At 39.1% G+C, this 17,710-nt stretch overlaps 1 protein-coding gene across 3 annotated transcripts in view; it reads left to right on the forward strand.

Moving 5' to 3' along the window:
• The first annotated feature begins 4,393 nt into the window (after positions 1 to 4,393).
• The window catches only part of LOC308688196 (B-cell receptor CD22-like), a 30,454-nt gene continuing 17,137 nt past the window's right edge, over positions 4,394 to 17,710 (forward strand). For 2 of the 3 annotated variants that reach the window (XR_014029839.1, XM_081361124.1), the window contains exons 1-4: positions 4,394 to 4,863; positions 11,799 to 12,050; positions 12,922 to 13,263; positions 13,475 to 13,720. Coding sequence is in view for 1 of the 3 variants with exons in the window: in XM_081361124.1 (XP_081217250.1) it covers positions 4,839 to 4,863; positions 11,799 to 12,050; positions 12,922 to 13,263; positions 13,475 to 13,720 (865 nt within the window). In the remaining 2 variants the exon portion in view is untranslated. Of the gene's footprint in view, positions 4,864 to 6,596; positions 6,720 to 11,798; positions 12,051 to 12,921; positions 13,264 to 13,474; positions 13,721 to 17,710 lie in introns of those variants that run through there. The other variant, XR_014029840.1, reaches the window with a different exon arrangement.

Here is a 17,710-nt window from a genome sequence, read left to right on the forward strand (position 1 = left end):
TACATTAATTTATACTAATGTATTTTCTTTAATCAGAAACTCTTTCAGTTTCATCTGTCTCACGTGTGAAATGATCTTCATGATCATCTTCTTTCTGTCACATGTCTGTCCTGTCTTGTTCTGCACTTGGGTGTCTGTTATGTTGAGCCATGTGCTTGTGTTATTGTTAGCCCCGCCCTACTTGTTATCTGATTATTGTTTGAGTTCTCCCACCTGTTCCCCCTGATTAGTTTCCCTTTATTAGTTCCCTCTTGTTTGCAGTCTGTGTGGATCGTTGTCTCTGTTTCCCCCTGTGTTATGTTTTGAGTGTTTGCCTGCCTTGTTTTTCCCCCACGAGGGAGTTTTGGTTTTTAGTCTGTTTTGTTTGTTATTCATTAAAATTTTCCTTTCCTGCACTTGAATCCTCGCTTCACCTTTTGACTTCCCGTGACACTTTCAGGGGTTCAGAGAGATGCTCTGATCACAGTTTCTGGGATCGTGGCGGGATGTGGAGGATTGATCTTCATCATCATCATCATTGTGTTCATAAAGTGAGTGAATGTTGAGCAGCTCCTGCATTCAATTGTTGAACTTAAGCCTCTATCAAAAAATAAATGTTTCTTACAATAAATGACTTTTCATTACTTTCTAACAAAACATGTTTTCTCCAGGAAGAAGAGGAGAGACGGTGGAGCTGAAGTTATCAGACAAAATCAGGCAAGTTTGATAATAATACACACCTGAATCTACAATGACATGGATATTATATTTAACTAAAAAATTCAAGACTTACAAGATCATGTACTGACAAATATTTGACATGAAGACAATCTGGAAAACATCATGCATGTAACTCACAGTCACTGTGTTTCTGAATGATCGATCTGTTGTTATATCTGTGTGATATTTGATTTGATGAAACTGCAGGAGGATCACATTGACAGATCAGCAGAAACGGCTTCGACCAATGACGATCCACTGTATTCACTAGTATCAGCCAATCAGAGGGATGATCTGTATGCCAACATTAAAGCAAAGAAACGAACAGAAACAGACTCTGCAGATGTTACAGAGGTTCAGTATGCCAGTGTCCATCACTTCAAGAACAAAGACATGAAGACTGAAGAGTACGACTGCATTGAGATGCATCATCCGTCTGAAGCCAACAGGTGAGAAACGACTCATTTAAACTCAAATAAAACACATTCAGTTCTTAATCAGAGCTCTTGTTTTGTGTTGTTGAGATGATGGATTGTCACCTCTTGAAATGCTATTTGTTTAATTTGTCCCCAGATCTGAGGATGTGATCTACAGCTCAGTCAAGTAAAGAACATGTGATCGGAGCCGCTTCCTATTGATGCTGATGGGAGACCTGGATTTGAGTCCAGCTCAGGTCATGTTCCCATCTCACTGTCCTCTTGATTTCACCTTTACACATTTATGGGCCTGTTTTACTGTTTAGACATGAATTATGTTCCCTTCACTAACGGCCTTGTGGAAGGGCCCGTCGTGAAGGGATCCAGTTGTTCACTTTCATTTGGAAAACCCCTACAAATGGCGCCTCCTTCCTGAAGTGCCCTTCAAGGGGGCAAAAACGCGTTTGGGATTTGCCCCAAGTTCCAGACAAACCAGGCAATGGAAAGAACTGACAGACAAAACTGTGGTTTGAAAAACAGAATTGAGAAATTCTTCCTTTTATTCCATCTTCGTTACACTCCAGCACAGTATAGCCCACATAGTAACATTGTGATGGCCCAGATCCGGCCCACATCTGGCACACGTGGAAAGATGATCTGGCCCACATGCAGCGTGGAATTACGGCACTTGGGTGGGCCGCTCCTGTTTGCCAGATCTGGGCCACAAGCAGGCCATAGCAATGCCACATGCCAGCCAAGAGCAAAGAAATCAAGCAGAACTGGACCTTATCTGAGCCACAAAATCTGTGTATATTAAATATGGAGTCATCTCAGCCTTAATAAGCCTGTTGACAAGCAGAATCACTGAAGGAAAGAAGAGAACAGAAAAAGAGACGAGCAGAAACACAAGAACTACAACTGACTTCAGCCACAGTCTCAGATGAAATCAACTGAAGAGAAAAGAAGACATTAAATCTGTGAAGATCTCAGCAGAGGAGGATTAAACAATGTGTGATTCTTTACAGCAGCTCTAGAATAAAGTTATTGTCCAGCTAAAGTTAGTTTGATTGATTCACTTCCGTCGCAACGATCATTAGTTATTAACTTAGGGGCCGCTAACACAACACCGTTTTAACAGAAAACTCTTAAGTTCTTTCTGCACAAACTTCAAAAACGCGAACCTGTGAGAACACTGATGGCGTGCACATGCACATTACGAGTTCAATCTATAGGTATGCGCGTTTGAATATATGTGCACAACCCTCAACAAACTACTTGTCAAAAAATGTATAATACAGAATTTTCATCGCTTCCGCGCAGCCACGCGAACCGGAATTATCCCGGCAACGCTTTATCTGTAGAGAGGTAAAGGGAGGGGAGGGAGGCCTTCACAGGGGAGAGACTAGTTGACACTTCAGGACTGCGTTGTCGTCGCGTCCAGGCGCAGGTCCTTCGTCAGATCTGGATACAGCCTGGATCCGGCGGACTGCGGTAAACCACGGGATAAACAGAGAGACTAATATTAGCGTAGACACCATTCTTCTTATGATGTAACAAGTACATCAGGATTTATGGGAAGTGTTCCCGGTTCCGGCTGACCTAATCTATGCAGCCTAACATTGAATTATAGAAGTCTATAATGTGTTATGTGAAAGCTAGGTCAAAGAGATGTGTTTTTAGTCTAGATTTGAACTGACAGAGTGTGTCTGCTTCCTGGACAATGTTAGGAAGACTGTTCCAAAATTTTGGTGCTAAAAAGGAAAAGGATCTACCGCCAGCAGTCGATTTTGATATTATAGGTATTATCAACTGGACGGAATTTTGAGATCGCAATAGACGTGAAGCACTATAATGCGTTAAGAGCTCGCTCAAGTACTGCGGAGCTAAACCATTTAGTGCTTTATAAGTCATCAGCAATATTTTAAAATGTATACAATGTTTAATAGGCAGCCAATGCAGTGTTGATAGAACAGGGCTAATATGGTCATACTTCCTGGTTCTGGTAAGCTGAAGCTGAGCTGCTGCGTTTTGGACCAGCTATAGTTTGTTTATTAAGCGTGCAGGGCAACCACCCATAATAGCATTAAGTCAAGTCACCTTCATTTATATAGCACTTTTAACAGTGTAGATTGTTCCAAAGCAGCTTTATAGTGATAATAGGAAATTAAAGTAACAGAGAATGTTTTGGCTTTATAGCAGCTCTAGAATAAAGTTAATGTCCAGCTAAAGTTAGTTTGATTGATTCACTTCCGTCGCAACGATCATTAGTTATTAACTTAGGGGCCGCTAACAATAATCTAAATATCATTACAATAATATAGCCTTGATGTCATGAACGCATGAACTAATTGTTCCGCATTTGTCAATGAGAGCATATGACGCAATTTAGATATATTTTTAAGATGGAAAAATGCAGTTTTACAGATACTAGACACGTGACTTTCAAATGAAAGTTTGGTATCAAAGAGCACACCCAGGTTCCTAACCGACGACGAAGACTTAACAGAGCAGCCATCAAGTGTTAGACAGTATTCTAGGTTATTACGTGAGGAAGTTTTTTGTCCAATAATTAGAATCTCTGTTTTTTCAGAGTTAAGTATAGTAGGAAATTACTAGTCATCCATTTTTTTTATATCAGCTATGCATTAATTTTGTGAATTGGTAAGTTTCTTTATAGGGCGTGAAGAAATATAGAGCTGAGTATCATCAGCATAACAGTGATAACTAATTCCACGCTTCCTAATGATATCTCCTAAGGGTAGCATGTACAGAGTGAACAGCAACGGTCCTAGAACTGAGCCTTGTGGTACGCCATACTGATGTTTTGATTGATAAGACATCTCTTCATTTACTTCATTTTCATTTTCAGATAAGTATGATTTAAACCATGCTAATGCAATTCCACTAATGCAAACATAATTTTTGAGTCTATTTAAAAGAATGTTGTGGTCAATAGTATCAAATGCAGCAATAAGATCAAGTAACACTAATACAGAGATACAACCATGATCGGATGATAAGAGCAAATCATTTGTGACTCTGATGAGAGCTGTCTCAGTACTATGGTACGGTCTAAATGTCTAAAGTCTAAAGATGGTCTAAAGATGACTGTGAAAAATAGTAGTATTTAATTAAATACATTTATGGTGAGATTATACATTTTATTTAATTAAATGCATTTATGGTGAGATTATTATATTTTCATGTCAATCTGTGTTCATTCTGACCACGAACAATGCGCTGTCACTTTAATTCAGCGCGTGCAGCACAGCAAAAATAGACTCGGTGCGGAAACGATTGCTGCACTGCTGTATACGCACCGCACCTGGGGAAAACTGAGGCTGCGTTCGAAACCGCATACTTCCCTACTATTTAGTATGGGAAAAAGAGTAGGCGAGCGAAAAAGAATACGAATCCAAAAGAGTAGGCGAGAATTACCTGGGTGACGTACTAATTATCGCGAGATTCGGACTTAAGTGCGTTCGAATATGCCTACTTTCCTACTATATAGTAGGCGAAAACAGTATGTGAAGGAAGCAGTACGTTCGAAACATCAGTATTCATGAAAGAGTAGGCGAGAAGTTCCCGGATGGCTTACTGCTTCCGGACAGATTTTTGAGTGCTCGACCGATGGATACTCTTCTATCCCAGGAGGCCACGCGAGAGGATACGTCATAACAAAAGAAGAAGAAGGATAGGTCATACTCGAACGTGACGGAAAGGATGACGGACGAGACTGTTTTCAAATGTGAGTATTACAAATCAAATGATCGCATGTGTTGAACTAACTTACTGTACAGTTGAATTGTTGAAGGTATAAAGACGCTATATATTTGTGATTTTGCTGTAAATCACATTTTATTATGTATAGCTAACAGAGAAGCTCCAGTAAGGACACATACGTCTCCAAAGTGGATTTGCATACGTTTTAAACCGTATATATCTTAAATAAAATAACTAAATGTCTATTATCTGGCAAGAAACTCTTCTATAAGAATTGCAGATTACTACGTCTAATAGATATGAAATGGCATCTGAGTGTATGTGTGCTATTATGTAGGACAAATCTATAAAGTAACTAAACATAAGTTATCTATTTTATTTGTCCATTAGTACTGTTGATAAATTAAGGAACATTTATGTAGGATAAAAAGTTAAAACAACCTCAACATGTAAATGTAGTGTTGAGCTCATAAATCACAGAGGTAACGTGAGTCTGGTCTGGATGTTACAGGGACAGATGAACAGATGTGTGTTTATCCGGTGGAGAGTGGCTCATGAAGCTGAATGCTGCCATCATAGCAATGCAATTCATTCTGGGGTAATATTAATTTTTAATAATGATACTTAAATTTTTCGAGTATAAAATCAACAGTTTTCTCCAAAGGCAAATCTCCCTTTGTGCAGACATTACAAACGCTGAGGAAAACCGTTCTAGGTAGGGCTGTCGAGTTACTGATGTTATGAGGTATATGTATGTATGTATATATATATATATATATATATATATCTATATCAATCATGGGTTTGCAAACATATTATGAGATTTTATACACAGGAAAAAACCTATAAGGTTGAATATCAATATATATTTTCTTAAATAATTAATTGTATAATATACATTTAAAAAATGCATTTTCTGTTATTTATAGGCCTGAGGGATGAAACGAGAGTTAAATTTAACAAGAAAAAGAGGAAAACAAAGCAGTAAGCCACTTTTGCTTATGGATGAAAATGTTTGGATATAAAATAAAGAAATTAACAACATATTCAAGAGATGACAATTTTGGGATTTCGTAATAAAAATAAATATCGTTAAGGATAAAACGGTGGGTCACATTAGTAGGGTTAAATATAAGAACTTAAATCAACCCTAAATGTACTCACAAAATAAATGGGCAGCAGTTTCTTCAAAAAAGACCACAAAATGGGCAAGTTTAATCTAAGTTTAATGAAATATATATTTCAGAGAAAGTTTTTTTTCTCAATTTTTTTTCACTGGCCAAATATTTTTCATTGAATATTTTTGATGGAAACAGATAGACCTTGAAACTATTTTCTCAGACAATCTGCTATTATCATGATAAGCAGTTAAAACATTAAAACACAGCATGCCAGAGGAAAAGTGTTCAAAAGCATTGCATCCACAACAATATTTATATTTATTGAATATAATTTTTTTTTTGTAACTTCTCAGTAATTATTTCATGCAGTTTAACTCCATTAATGAGAATGGCATCTAAATGTTTATATCAGAAGTAAAACATAGTTTAAATCATTCTTTTATTTATTTAAACTGTTATTGTGAACATGCACTGCATTTATGAATAGGACTCATATGAAGATTTACGGTTTTACTTCATCTGCCATTAGATATAGGCTAACTTATATGCGTCAGTTTCACTAAACGGCCCGACGCGCTCGCTGGCGCAGACATTTAAAGCAACACTAAGGAAATTTTCATCTTCGGTCGCCCTACAGGTTGGAAGCAGAATTGTCCATTACGCTGTCGTAAATAATGTCGCCGCCCGCAGCCGACTGTCACACGCACACTCACTGTTTATCCAGCACCGGCTTTGGAAATGAACGATGTCCACAGACAAGGTAGAGTATGTTGCATGATTTCATGAAAGTATGATTTATTGCAACATCAGAAACGAAGAAAAACGAAATAATGACTATTGTAACGCTTGACGCAAAGCAAGTCAGATTTGTAGTTTTCTTATGTCTCATTCGAACTACAGAAACACGACCCGGTTAGGCAAACTTGCATAGTGTGGTTATAGCAGATATAGGGCCGCAAAGCAAATCCAGAAGTGTCTTTCACCCTGTTACGACTTGATGAGCCACTGATACGATTTTGGAAACATTAATTAAGGTAAAAAATGTTCCTTAGTGTTGCTTTAAGAAGGGATGGATATTTGCTTCAAGTGATTTGGTGAGTGAAATTATATTTGTATTATTTTTCTGTATATGTATAATTTTCTTTAGATTTTCTGTCTAAAAGTGACCAAAAATACATTTAACTCCAGCTCACCATCGATGTCACCAAACTGCTCCATCTCCAAAACGTTCTTATGCATGGGTCAGAGTTTGCGTGCAGGTGAGCAAATTTTCCCATCAAGTTTGTTTTTATAAATCACATCTTACGGCCGTTTCACACATACTCCGTTTGCAGTGCTTTTTTTCCGTACCCATGCTAACAGGTTAGAGCTTTCACACTGCACGGGGATGCGGTCCATCGATCCGTTCCAGGTGCGGTGCGTATACAGCAGTGCAGCGATCGTTTCCGCACTGAGTCTATTTCTGCTGTGCTACAAACGCTGAATTAAAGTGACAGCGCATTGTTCGTGGTCAAAATGAACACAAATTGACATGAAAATGTAGTAATTTCATCGTAAATGCCTTTAATTAAATAAAATACAGTATTTAATTAAATTCCATAAGTTATACAGTTACTGATAACTTATGGATTTGAAATACAAATAGTGTGTATGCTATGTGTTTGTGGTACAGCCGCGGATCAGATACGCACTGCAAACGCATCATATGTGAAAACACTATTGCGCGTGCTGCTCCTGTACCGCATACGCACCGCAACACGCACCGCTTTCGCACTGCACACGGAGTATGTGTGAAACGGGCGTTAGAGCTCACTGCACAGGGATGCAGTCCGGCGATCCGTTCCAGGTGCCGTGCGTATACAGCAGTGCAGCGATCGTTTCCGCACCGAGTCTATTTCTGCTGTGCTGCAAACGCTGAATTAAAGTGACAGCGCATGTTTCGTGGTCAAAATGAACAAAGATTGACCTGAAAATGTAGTAATTTCACCATAAATGCGTTTAATGAAATAAAATGTAGTAATCTCACCATAAATGTATTTAATTAAATACTACTTTTTTTCACAGTCATCTTTTTACTTTAAGACTGGGAGGAAAACTACAATTAACCTCAACAAGACGACATAATGAACAACACTTGTCTCATTCGTGGAGGTGGAAAAACAAGTTCTTTGTGACATGCAAGATCTATTGTATTAAAATTTAAATGCAAAAGAAAAGTCATGAGAGTTGGCTGTTTTTGTCAATTTTAACCACATACGCACTGCAAACGGAGTATGTGTGAACGTCGGAAGTGGCGTACGCCTCTGTCAGGGCCTGTTTTGTGCATACGCAACGGTTATGGGGAGGATCTACGGGGTGGCAAGGGGTGGCAGCTGCCACCCCTGGGATACAGTCTTGCCACCCCATTTAGAAATCAGATAATATTTTTTAAATATATATTTTATGTTCATAGCCTACACGTTGAAGGCCAAGGAGACCCGCACAAAACTCCTCTCAAACAGAAATCGCCAATTTAGAATCCCCTCCCCCTCACAATGGTTTCCCCCATCACCAGCACGGCAGGGACCCCCGCGACATTTCACCACCAGTGGCAGCAGGGCACGGGCAGGCTGCACAGTGCATCTGTCTGCAGTACGCAGTGTCTCGGAGAAGAGGCTGATAAGCAGTTAGCAGTGAGTTTAGAGGCAAGTTTGACCCGACTGGAGAGACTGAGCTGCCCCAGAGCCTCTGAAGGTGAAGTGAGTTTCCCCAGGTGTAGTTTAAACACACGTTTAACTTAAAGTTACATTTGTAATGAATGTATTTTGTATGCTAAAAACGATTCAGCATCAGCAAAAACAGCGAGTCTATTACGTTAGCCAAAATCAGCGGTCAAATCGCTCCCTCGTGATTTGTAAGAGCACTCTTCCCTTTGATTAGCCTAATTTTGATTTTAGTAAAGACAAGAACAGCTTAATAAAAAATATAAAATATTGTTTGTATCCATAACGTTTACTGATGGTCGCCGTTACGCCGACGTTACGTTACAACCAAGCGTGCCGCACAAGCCCTGAAAAGTGAAGCCAAAACGTCTCGATCGCCCCCTGGTGACTGGTCCTAGTATAGGTCATAAGCCCCGCCTCCCCGTGTTATTCAACGGGACGCGAGACCAACTAAACAATTAAATTACACTTCAAATATATTTTTTACAAAGGTGGTTTCTTTAATTTGCTGTCGTTTTTATCACGCTGATGTAAGTTCAAGTGTCTGTTTCAAAAATAAGTTGTTTTTTAGTTAGTTACGTGATGCGGTGGTGTAACGTCATGATGGACAGCTGTGATTGACAGGTTCTCTGAGCGAAGTAGTCACTGAAGCACCAACGGACATTTTTTTCGGGATCTTCGGAGGACTGAGGAGATTGTATTTACTTTATTTTAACAAGCCTCTTGTCGTACTGCAATCAATTTTTAAAAAAGTGTGCAGAATCCACTCTCCTTGAGTGCATTCTGCGGGAGTGAGGGCGGAGCGCTGATTTCGCGGCTTTACTTCCTGCTCACGACTGCGCAGGTCTGGTCCCGAGATCGCTACTGCGCAGACTCAAGTTCCAATATGTCAGCGCCATATCGGGACACTGGCGGCTTCAGTTCTCATCAATGGAAGAGAGCGAAGGGGCGTCGTCCATCTTTTTTTACAGTCTATGGTTACAACACACAATAAATGTAGTCTATACTGTTGCTAAGCTGCGGGATGCGTTTGATAATAAAAGGCTATTAAAAGTTCCAAATGCGGCACGCGCTCCGAAACACACCGCATGAGAAAAGCAACGTATATTTTGGGCTTCATGTGTGCATCTAAACGATCAAATATGTCAAAATGGCTGTCTTGGAAATTCACTTAAACAGTTTATTCACTTAAATACAGTTTATGTCTTAAATGGGTGTTAATAGTTGGGAGAAAATATGATGCGTAATAATGATTAGATCTGCATTTGGACTTAAAGAGGCAGCAGTCTAATAAACCTGCTGACGATTGCTCCATTAATATGAATCAAACAACAAAAGGCAAAGAGAAAATCAGTCACAGCTCTGGAATGATATAAGCTTATCCTATCTATGATAAACTATGCAGTGTTATTTTAAATCTGACTTTATTAGATGTCTTTTTAGCCCATATTACTCCTGAACAGTAATGTCAGCAGACATTACTGAAATTAAAGCACTGGGTATATAATTTGTATATTTGTTTAATTGTATACTTTTTTTGTTTGACCATGTGTTTGTACTTTGTTTTTGGTGTCCTGTGTTTATATAAAACACAAAAGCCTGCACCCTTCTGCATAACATACATGTTTTATTTGTTTTGCTAAAGCATTGCTTTTTCTTTTGCTATAGATATTTATTTTACATTTCAAAATATAAAGCAATATTAATTGTGTTCTAAATCATTTCCCCCTTTTTTTAATATAACAAAAAGAACCGATAACAATACCGTTAAAGTACCGGATCGATAAGGAGTATTGGTAAGAGTAGTAATACCGTTAAAACCTTAACGATACGCATCCCTATTGGCAGCAACGAATTAAAAGTTATGGCCAATTTAACTGTGATTAAATTCAGTATATACGTCTGCCATATGTTGCCACCCCGCAAAAATTCCTGCCCCCCTCTCGCCGCCCCCCTCTCGCCACCCCATAAATATTTTTCTAGATCCGCCCCCAACGCATTGCCGGACCGCATCCGCGTGCAGTGTGAATGGGTGCGGGAAAAAAATACGCACCGCATGCGCACTGCAAACGGAGTATGTGTGAAACGGGTAAGTCGTTTGTAATGGTTGTAAAAAAAACAATGGCTATCTGAACATATTTGCCAAGCACAAACCAGTACAGAAGTAATCAATAAATTATCGGGAAGGGTCATGCCTTCTTTCACAATCATTTTGGAGGGTCATAGAAAAATGTATTGCTGGCGAAGGGAGGGTCAAGTCTATTTTGACTATAGACTCAAAACTCCTCCGGTGGCCCCTTAAATAAAAAATGAATTGTCCCTTATTTATCACAAATCTTCACTGCTGTTCTCAAACACTCTCATGTTGGAGGCATTATATTGAGTAGTTTTGTTTTTGTTTGTGACACTAGAGGGCGTATGACTATTTGTAGTGCATTTAAAGGAGGACTCCGGTCAATTTTAACATTGAGCTCATTTTTTTGTAAATTTGGAGTGCTGTCAATACAGAGAACAACGACAAAAATCGGTGTTGCCTACACCGTGTTATCCTCTTTTTAAAATTTGCACCCTGTTGACTTCAATGGGGCAAGTACTAAACCTGCTTTTAGCCTCTTAACATCCTTGATGTGTCATTACAAGTGCACAGCCATGTGAGTGATTCCTTCAGAGTTAACACGGGTGAATCTGACTGCAGTAGATGTGAAAGATATGAATAAAAATGATGTTATTTCAGCCAGCGCACATACCTGTATTTTCTTCCTGTTTTCGGTCGAAGTCCATAGTAATCTATTGTCGAGTTCACACGCATAGGTTTAGTTACCTATGATCACGCGCGTGAACTCGACAATCGATTACTATGGACTTCGACCGAAAACAGGAAGAAAATACAGGTATGTGCGCTGGCTGAAATAACATCATTTTTATTCATAATGTCTGTATTTACAGTATTTGAAGCAGAAAGATGTTGCCGGTCACATAATTCGTTCTGATCAAATAAATAATGATAAAAAAAGACAGAATTTTTATTTTTAGATGAGTTGTTGTTGTTGTATTTGTTGCTGATGTTGATGTTGTTGTTGTTGTTGTTGTTGTTGATGATGTTGATGTTGTTGTTGTTGTTGTTGTTGTTGTGTCAGGCCTGCAGGTGGAGACACAGCAGAGAGTGAAAGAGGGAGATTCAGTCACTCTGACATGTAAAAGCAGCTGCTCTCTGCCTGAACACACAACATTCATCTGGTACAGATACACACAGATATTCACAGAAGGAACAGTGACAGTGAATCAGCTTCATCTGTGGTCAGTCAGTCGTTCTGATGAAGGAAACTACAGGTGTGGTGTGACAGGACAAGAACATCTGATCTCTCCTGCTGTTTATCTTAATGTTGAATGTGAGTACAAACTGATTCATTAACAGTAATGAAATATTTCACACTTTTTTGGGGGGATGTTAAGATTAAAACATTAAAAAACATTTAATATATTATATTCATATTCATATTAATTTAGAATATAGACAAACCTTATATTAGTGTAATTGTCTAAATTGGCAATATGTTTAATCTTCCCTATATTAAATCATTCATTTTTTTTTCTATTTAATAAAAATAACAGAACAGAAATCTATCGATTTGCCACTTCTATAATTCAAAGTGACATGAAAAACCACTAAACCCTTTACTCTAAGGCTATAAATGTCACAATTACTGTAGCTGCTGGGTCAATATTTAGTACAACAAAATAACTAAATGTAGTTTCTCTGATAAGCAGTTTAAGTGCATTAATTGTGTTTGCCACTGCACTGTAAAAAATATATTTTAATGCTTTATCACAATTTTTTTCACAAATCTTTTGTCAATTCAGCTTCAGTTCACAAATGTTGTTCAGATAACATTAGTGGTTCAACGGATCACAAAACTCACGGTTCGGATCATATTACGTTTTTTGATAAATTTTAATTGAAGAAAAAATTATTATTATCGCTTTCCATAAACATCAGTGAATATTTAACAGAATGTATTTTTGGCTAGTAGCCTATATTTAATGTCTATGTCAGGCGTCACCAAACTCTCGAGAGAATGCAAAAGCACAGAAATATTAGGGACTACAATCTGAACATAGTATTCGGCTTCGGGCACATCCCTAATAAACACCAACTGAAATCTTTGATAGTGTGTTATGAAAAGTGCAGAAGAAAACAAAATATTTTCTGTGTTTGTTGCTGAAAGCCTCTTTATTATTTTCCTCATTTCTGTGTTTCAGCGGTTTATGGTCTGTGGGATCAGGGAGTGAATTACAGCCCTTCATATGTTTGTGCATTAAAGGGATCAACAGTGACAATATCCTGTACTTTAACATATCCTCAGAGTAATAAACTCGTAAAAGGTTTCTGGACTAAACCTGTTGTAACTGATGGAGAATCACCTGATCTGTGTTCAGATCCAGAGAAGAAAGGAAGAATTCAGTGTTTGAGTGGAAATATAAAGACTTACAACATCACTTTGATGAATGTAACAGAAGCTGATAAACACATCTACTGCAGATTTACAGATTCATGGCAGAATAGATGGACAGTGATTCCTGGATCTTGGCTTGATGTCACAGGTAAAACTAGTGAACTCTCAGAAATAAACATTTTATTAGCTTTTGAATAAACTATCATCTGTGCCACAGAAACATCATGTTTATTATAAAACTGCTATAGTGTTTACAGTTTAGTGTTTTAATATTATTGTTGTATTATTATCACCATGATGCTGATGTTGTGATGATAGTGAATCAGTTGATGTTGTTGTTGTTGTTGTTGTTGTGTCAGACCTGCAGGTGGAGTCACAGCAGAGAGTGAAAGGGAGAGAGTCAGTCACTCTGACATGTAAAAGCAGCTGCTCTCTGCCTGAACAAACAACATTCATCTGGTACAGAAACACACAGAGAATAACTGAGCGAACAGTGAATCAGCTTCATCTGCGGTCAGTCAGTCGCTCTGATGAAGGAAACTACAGTTGTGGCGTTACAGGACATCATCATCTGATCTCTCCTGCTGTTTATCTTAATGTTGAATGTGAGTACATATTAATGACATATGAATTAATATTAGTGAAATAGTTCACAGATTATTCAGATTTGTTTGATAATTTCAGGCCCAATCATATACAGACTGCATGTCAATTTTGTGTATTAAACATGATTTATTCATATTAATTTATTAATACTCAAAATAATGTAAATCATGAATCTGTATAGTGATCTTTTTCTATGAATCTTGAGTTGATATATCTTTAAATGCAAATTTTTCATCACTATTTTGATTTCAACTTACAGATAGACTTATAATAATGATAATGGAAGGTCATGGCATAAATAGATTCAGATTCAAATTAATTCTTTAATGTCCTCGATTGAGGGAATTTGTTTTCACAGACTGTACCAGGAGCAACATTCAACAAGCATAATATGCACATACTACACAGAATACACATATTTTTGTACACTTAAATATTGCACACACACACACACACACACACACACACACACACACACACACACACACACACACACACACACACACACACACACAATTCCGCATTCTGTGAATTCAACGCTCTTATAGCTGAGAGTACAAAACTTTTTCCTACGTGTGTGTCATGATATTGAGCTGACAACTTGATGATGAACTCAGTCTCTTTTATTTAACATACGCAGCAGCTAAACTCGCAGTCGTCTCTCTGTAACTGTCCCTCTATAACTGCCCCTGTTTACCCAGCAACCCTGGACCCCTCTGCTAACAGTCAAACACAAACTTGTACACATATCACCACATCTCCCCTCTTTAAAGTTCTACTGCCTCATCATTATTATTATTATTTCCTGGAACAAAGAAAGAGGCAGATTATTTATAAAATAATTATGTAAGATATATAGAACAATATCAACTGTTTACCACAGCCATCTCTTTGACATAACCTGTCAATAAACAGAACATGTTATACCATTCATTAATTTGCATTTTCCTCGTACACTTACAGTATGCTATAAGAATTAGCATGCAAGGAAACTCTTTACATCAGCATGGTAGTTGTTATCACCTAGCCCAACACATAATCCTGAAACTTTGCAGGCTGTTTTACTTCTCAGCAAGGGTTCTTTTGCAGGTGTGTGTACATGTGTGTGATGTGATGGGAGGTGAGGTACTAGACCCATTCATAGAGTTTGTGGTTAAATCAGTCTCAAGAGAGGGTTCATCAGTTAATTCACTGTATCCATGTACAATCTGTCTGTCGGGTGTTTCAGGTGTTTCTGGCATCTCAGGAACACTCTGGATGTGTCTCCGGTTCTGACGAGAGATTGTACCTTCCTTTGTTTGTACAATGTATGACCTGGGTTCAGGAGCTTTTCCGACGACTGTTGCCGATGTTTTCCATCCTTTTTCTCCATCCAACTGGACTTTCACGCTTTGTCCTCGATGTAAGTTGGGTAAACTACGCGCAGAGTAGCGTCGTTGTAGAAGTACTGGTAAGCCTGCTTGGTTTGTCTATCCTTCCTTCTGACTTGTTCATAATCAGTTGGACTTGTTAACAGATGTCAGCCACAATCTTTTGCCATGGACCGCTGGGGAGGGATGTAACCATCAGAGGCTCTCTCTTTTGTGTGGGCTGGTTGACTTGGAAAAACTCACACGTCTCGTCTATTTTTGTGATGTTCTTGCCAATACCAGGCCACCATATGGACATGTTAGCTCTTTCCCTACATTTAGTAAGACCTTGATGGCCTGTGTGAAGCTGATGTAACACCTCATGTCTCTGTGAACCTGGAATCACTATTCTGTCCTTATACAACAAAAGTCCACCAACTTGAGAGAGATGAGCTCTGACAGTGTGAAACTCGTGGAGTGAGCGTGACAGTTGAGACCTCTGACTGGGCCAGCCTTGGTGAATGTACTTACAAACTGACTGAAGATCTAAATCATCTTGCGTGGCTTTCCTTAGGGCACTTAACCTGTCTTCACTTATAGGCATAGTAGACAGTCCTGCCTGTACAAACGCCTTGACGTCATCCTCTGCGTCAGACTCGCCCTGATGTGTCAATGGCTTTCGTGACAGAGTGTCGGCCACCACGAGCTGTTTGTCTGGCACATGCACTGCTTTGACATTAAATCTCATCAGGCGCATTAGTAGTCGTTGACATCTTACGGGAGCTTTGTCAATATCATATGAGTTTATCAAGGGCACAAGAAGCTATTATGGTCAGTCTGAAGTTCAAATTTGTCCATAACTTGTAGGTATCGTGAGAACCGCTCACATGCCCACACTCCAGCCAGGCACTCCTTCTCGATTTGTGAGTAGCGGCGATCCGTCTCTGTTAATGTCCTTGAACAGAAAGCAATGGGATGTAGTCCGTTCTCATGCTCCTGCAGCAGGACAGCTCCAAGGCCAGAGCTGCTTGCTTCCTCACTGACCACTGTGGTTCTGTTGGCATCATAAAATGCTGGTGCTGTAGTCAACAAGCTTTGGACCTTATTGAACGCCTGTGTCTGAGCCTCACCCCAGACCCCTTGTGTGTCACTTTTCAGTAGCTCAGTCATCGGATGAAGAATTGACGAAAGAGCAGGGACGAATTTGCCCAGGTAATCAATCATCCCTATTACCTGTCGCAGTTCAGTCAGATTCTTAGGGCTGGGAAGCTCAGTTATGGCCCTCACTTTATTTATATAAGGCCGGATTCCATCCTTTCCGATGACATGTCCAAAGCACTGAATCTCAGATTTTCCGAAGTGACACTTATCTTTCTTCAACTTTAGACCAGATTCTCTGATGGTCTTTAAAACTGCCTTGAGGTTCTGATCATGTTCCTCCTTATCTCTGCCAAACACCAGTATATCATCCATCACAGCTACAGTGCCGGCATGGTCTTTAAAGGAGAACTCCGGTCAATTTTAACATTGAGCTCATTTTTTTGTACATTTGGAGTGCTGTCAATACAGAGAACAACGACAAAAATCGGTGTTGCCTACACCGAGTTATTCTATTTTTAAAATTTGCACCCTGTTGACTTCAATGGGGCAAGTACTAAACCTGCTTTTAGCCTCTTAACATCCTTGATGTGTCATTACAAGTGCACAGAAAATGTGAGTGATTCCTTCTGAGTGAACACGAGTGAGTCTGACTGCAGTAGATGTGAAAGAAATGTATAAAAATGATGTTATTTAAGCCAGCGCAAATACCTTTGTTTACATCCTGTTTTTCGGTTGAAGTCCAAAGTAGTCGATTGCCGAGTTCACGCGCGTGATCATAGGTATTAACCCCCTGAGGTCGGCTATCGCGCCGGCGCGATAGGCTCGTTTTTTTTTCGTATGAGTGCAAAAAAAAAAATAAAAATAAAATATTAATTTTTATCTTATATGCTTGTGTTATACATCAATCGATCCTGTTTAGTGTGTATTTTTTTTGTGTATGCTCATAATAAAAACAAAGTGTTGTGCTTTTCGCCAAATAAAGAAAAATAAACATGATGCGAGTTCTGCCTACTCTCCGTCAGTGAAGTCAATTCTGAAACGCGTCCGAAAATGAACTGTAACTCAGCGAATACTCAGTCAAACAGGCATACAGTCACACAGGCATGAAGCTTGAATTATCTTCTTTCAAATGAAGTATTTTTTATAAAAAACAAATATTCACAGTTTATATAATATGTATGTAAAGAGAGAGATGTCAGTCGTTCTCATCTCAGCTAATTAAGTTTTAATGTGACTCCGCCTACGGAGACCGCGCTATTCAAACGCAAATGTGAGGCGATCCATACAAACCTGTGAAACGCCCACATCCGCTGGATAAGGCCGGTGAAACACTGGATGCGTGGCGTAAGCATCTCAGCTGCGTGGCGTGTCCGTTTTTATTTCGGCTCCCATCCATGTTAACAGTTTAGAGTTTGCACACTGCCTGTGTGAGACGCGCGTCTCAGGCGCGGCACGAGCCGCGTGGAAAACGCGTGCATTCTAGAAATAGAACCGACGCCTATTTTTCACGCGACACGCAAGCGTCTTGGAAGCGTTTCC

The sequence above is a fragment of the Scardinius erythrophthalmus genome (genome assembly GCF_964197995.2).
Source record: "Scardinius erythrophthalmus genome assembly, chromosome: 3".
Lineage (NCBI taxonomy): Eukaryota > Metazoa > Chordata > Actinopteri > Cypriniformes > Leuciscidae > Scardinius > Scardinius erythrophthalmus.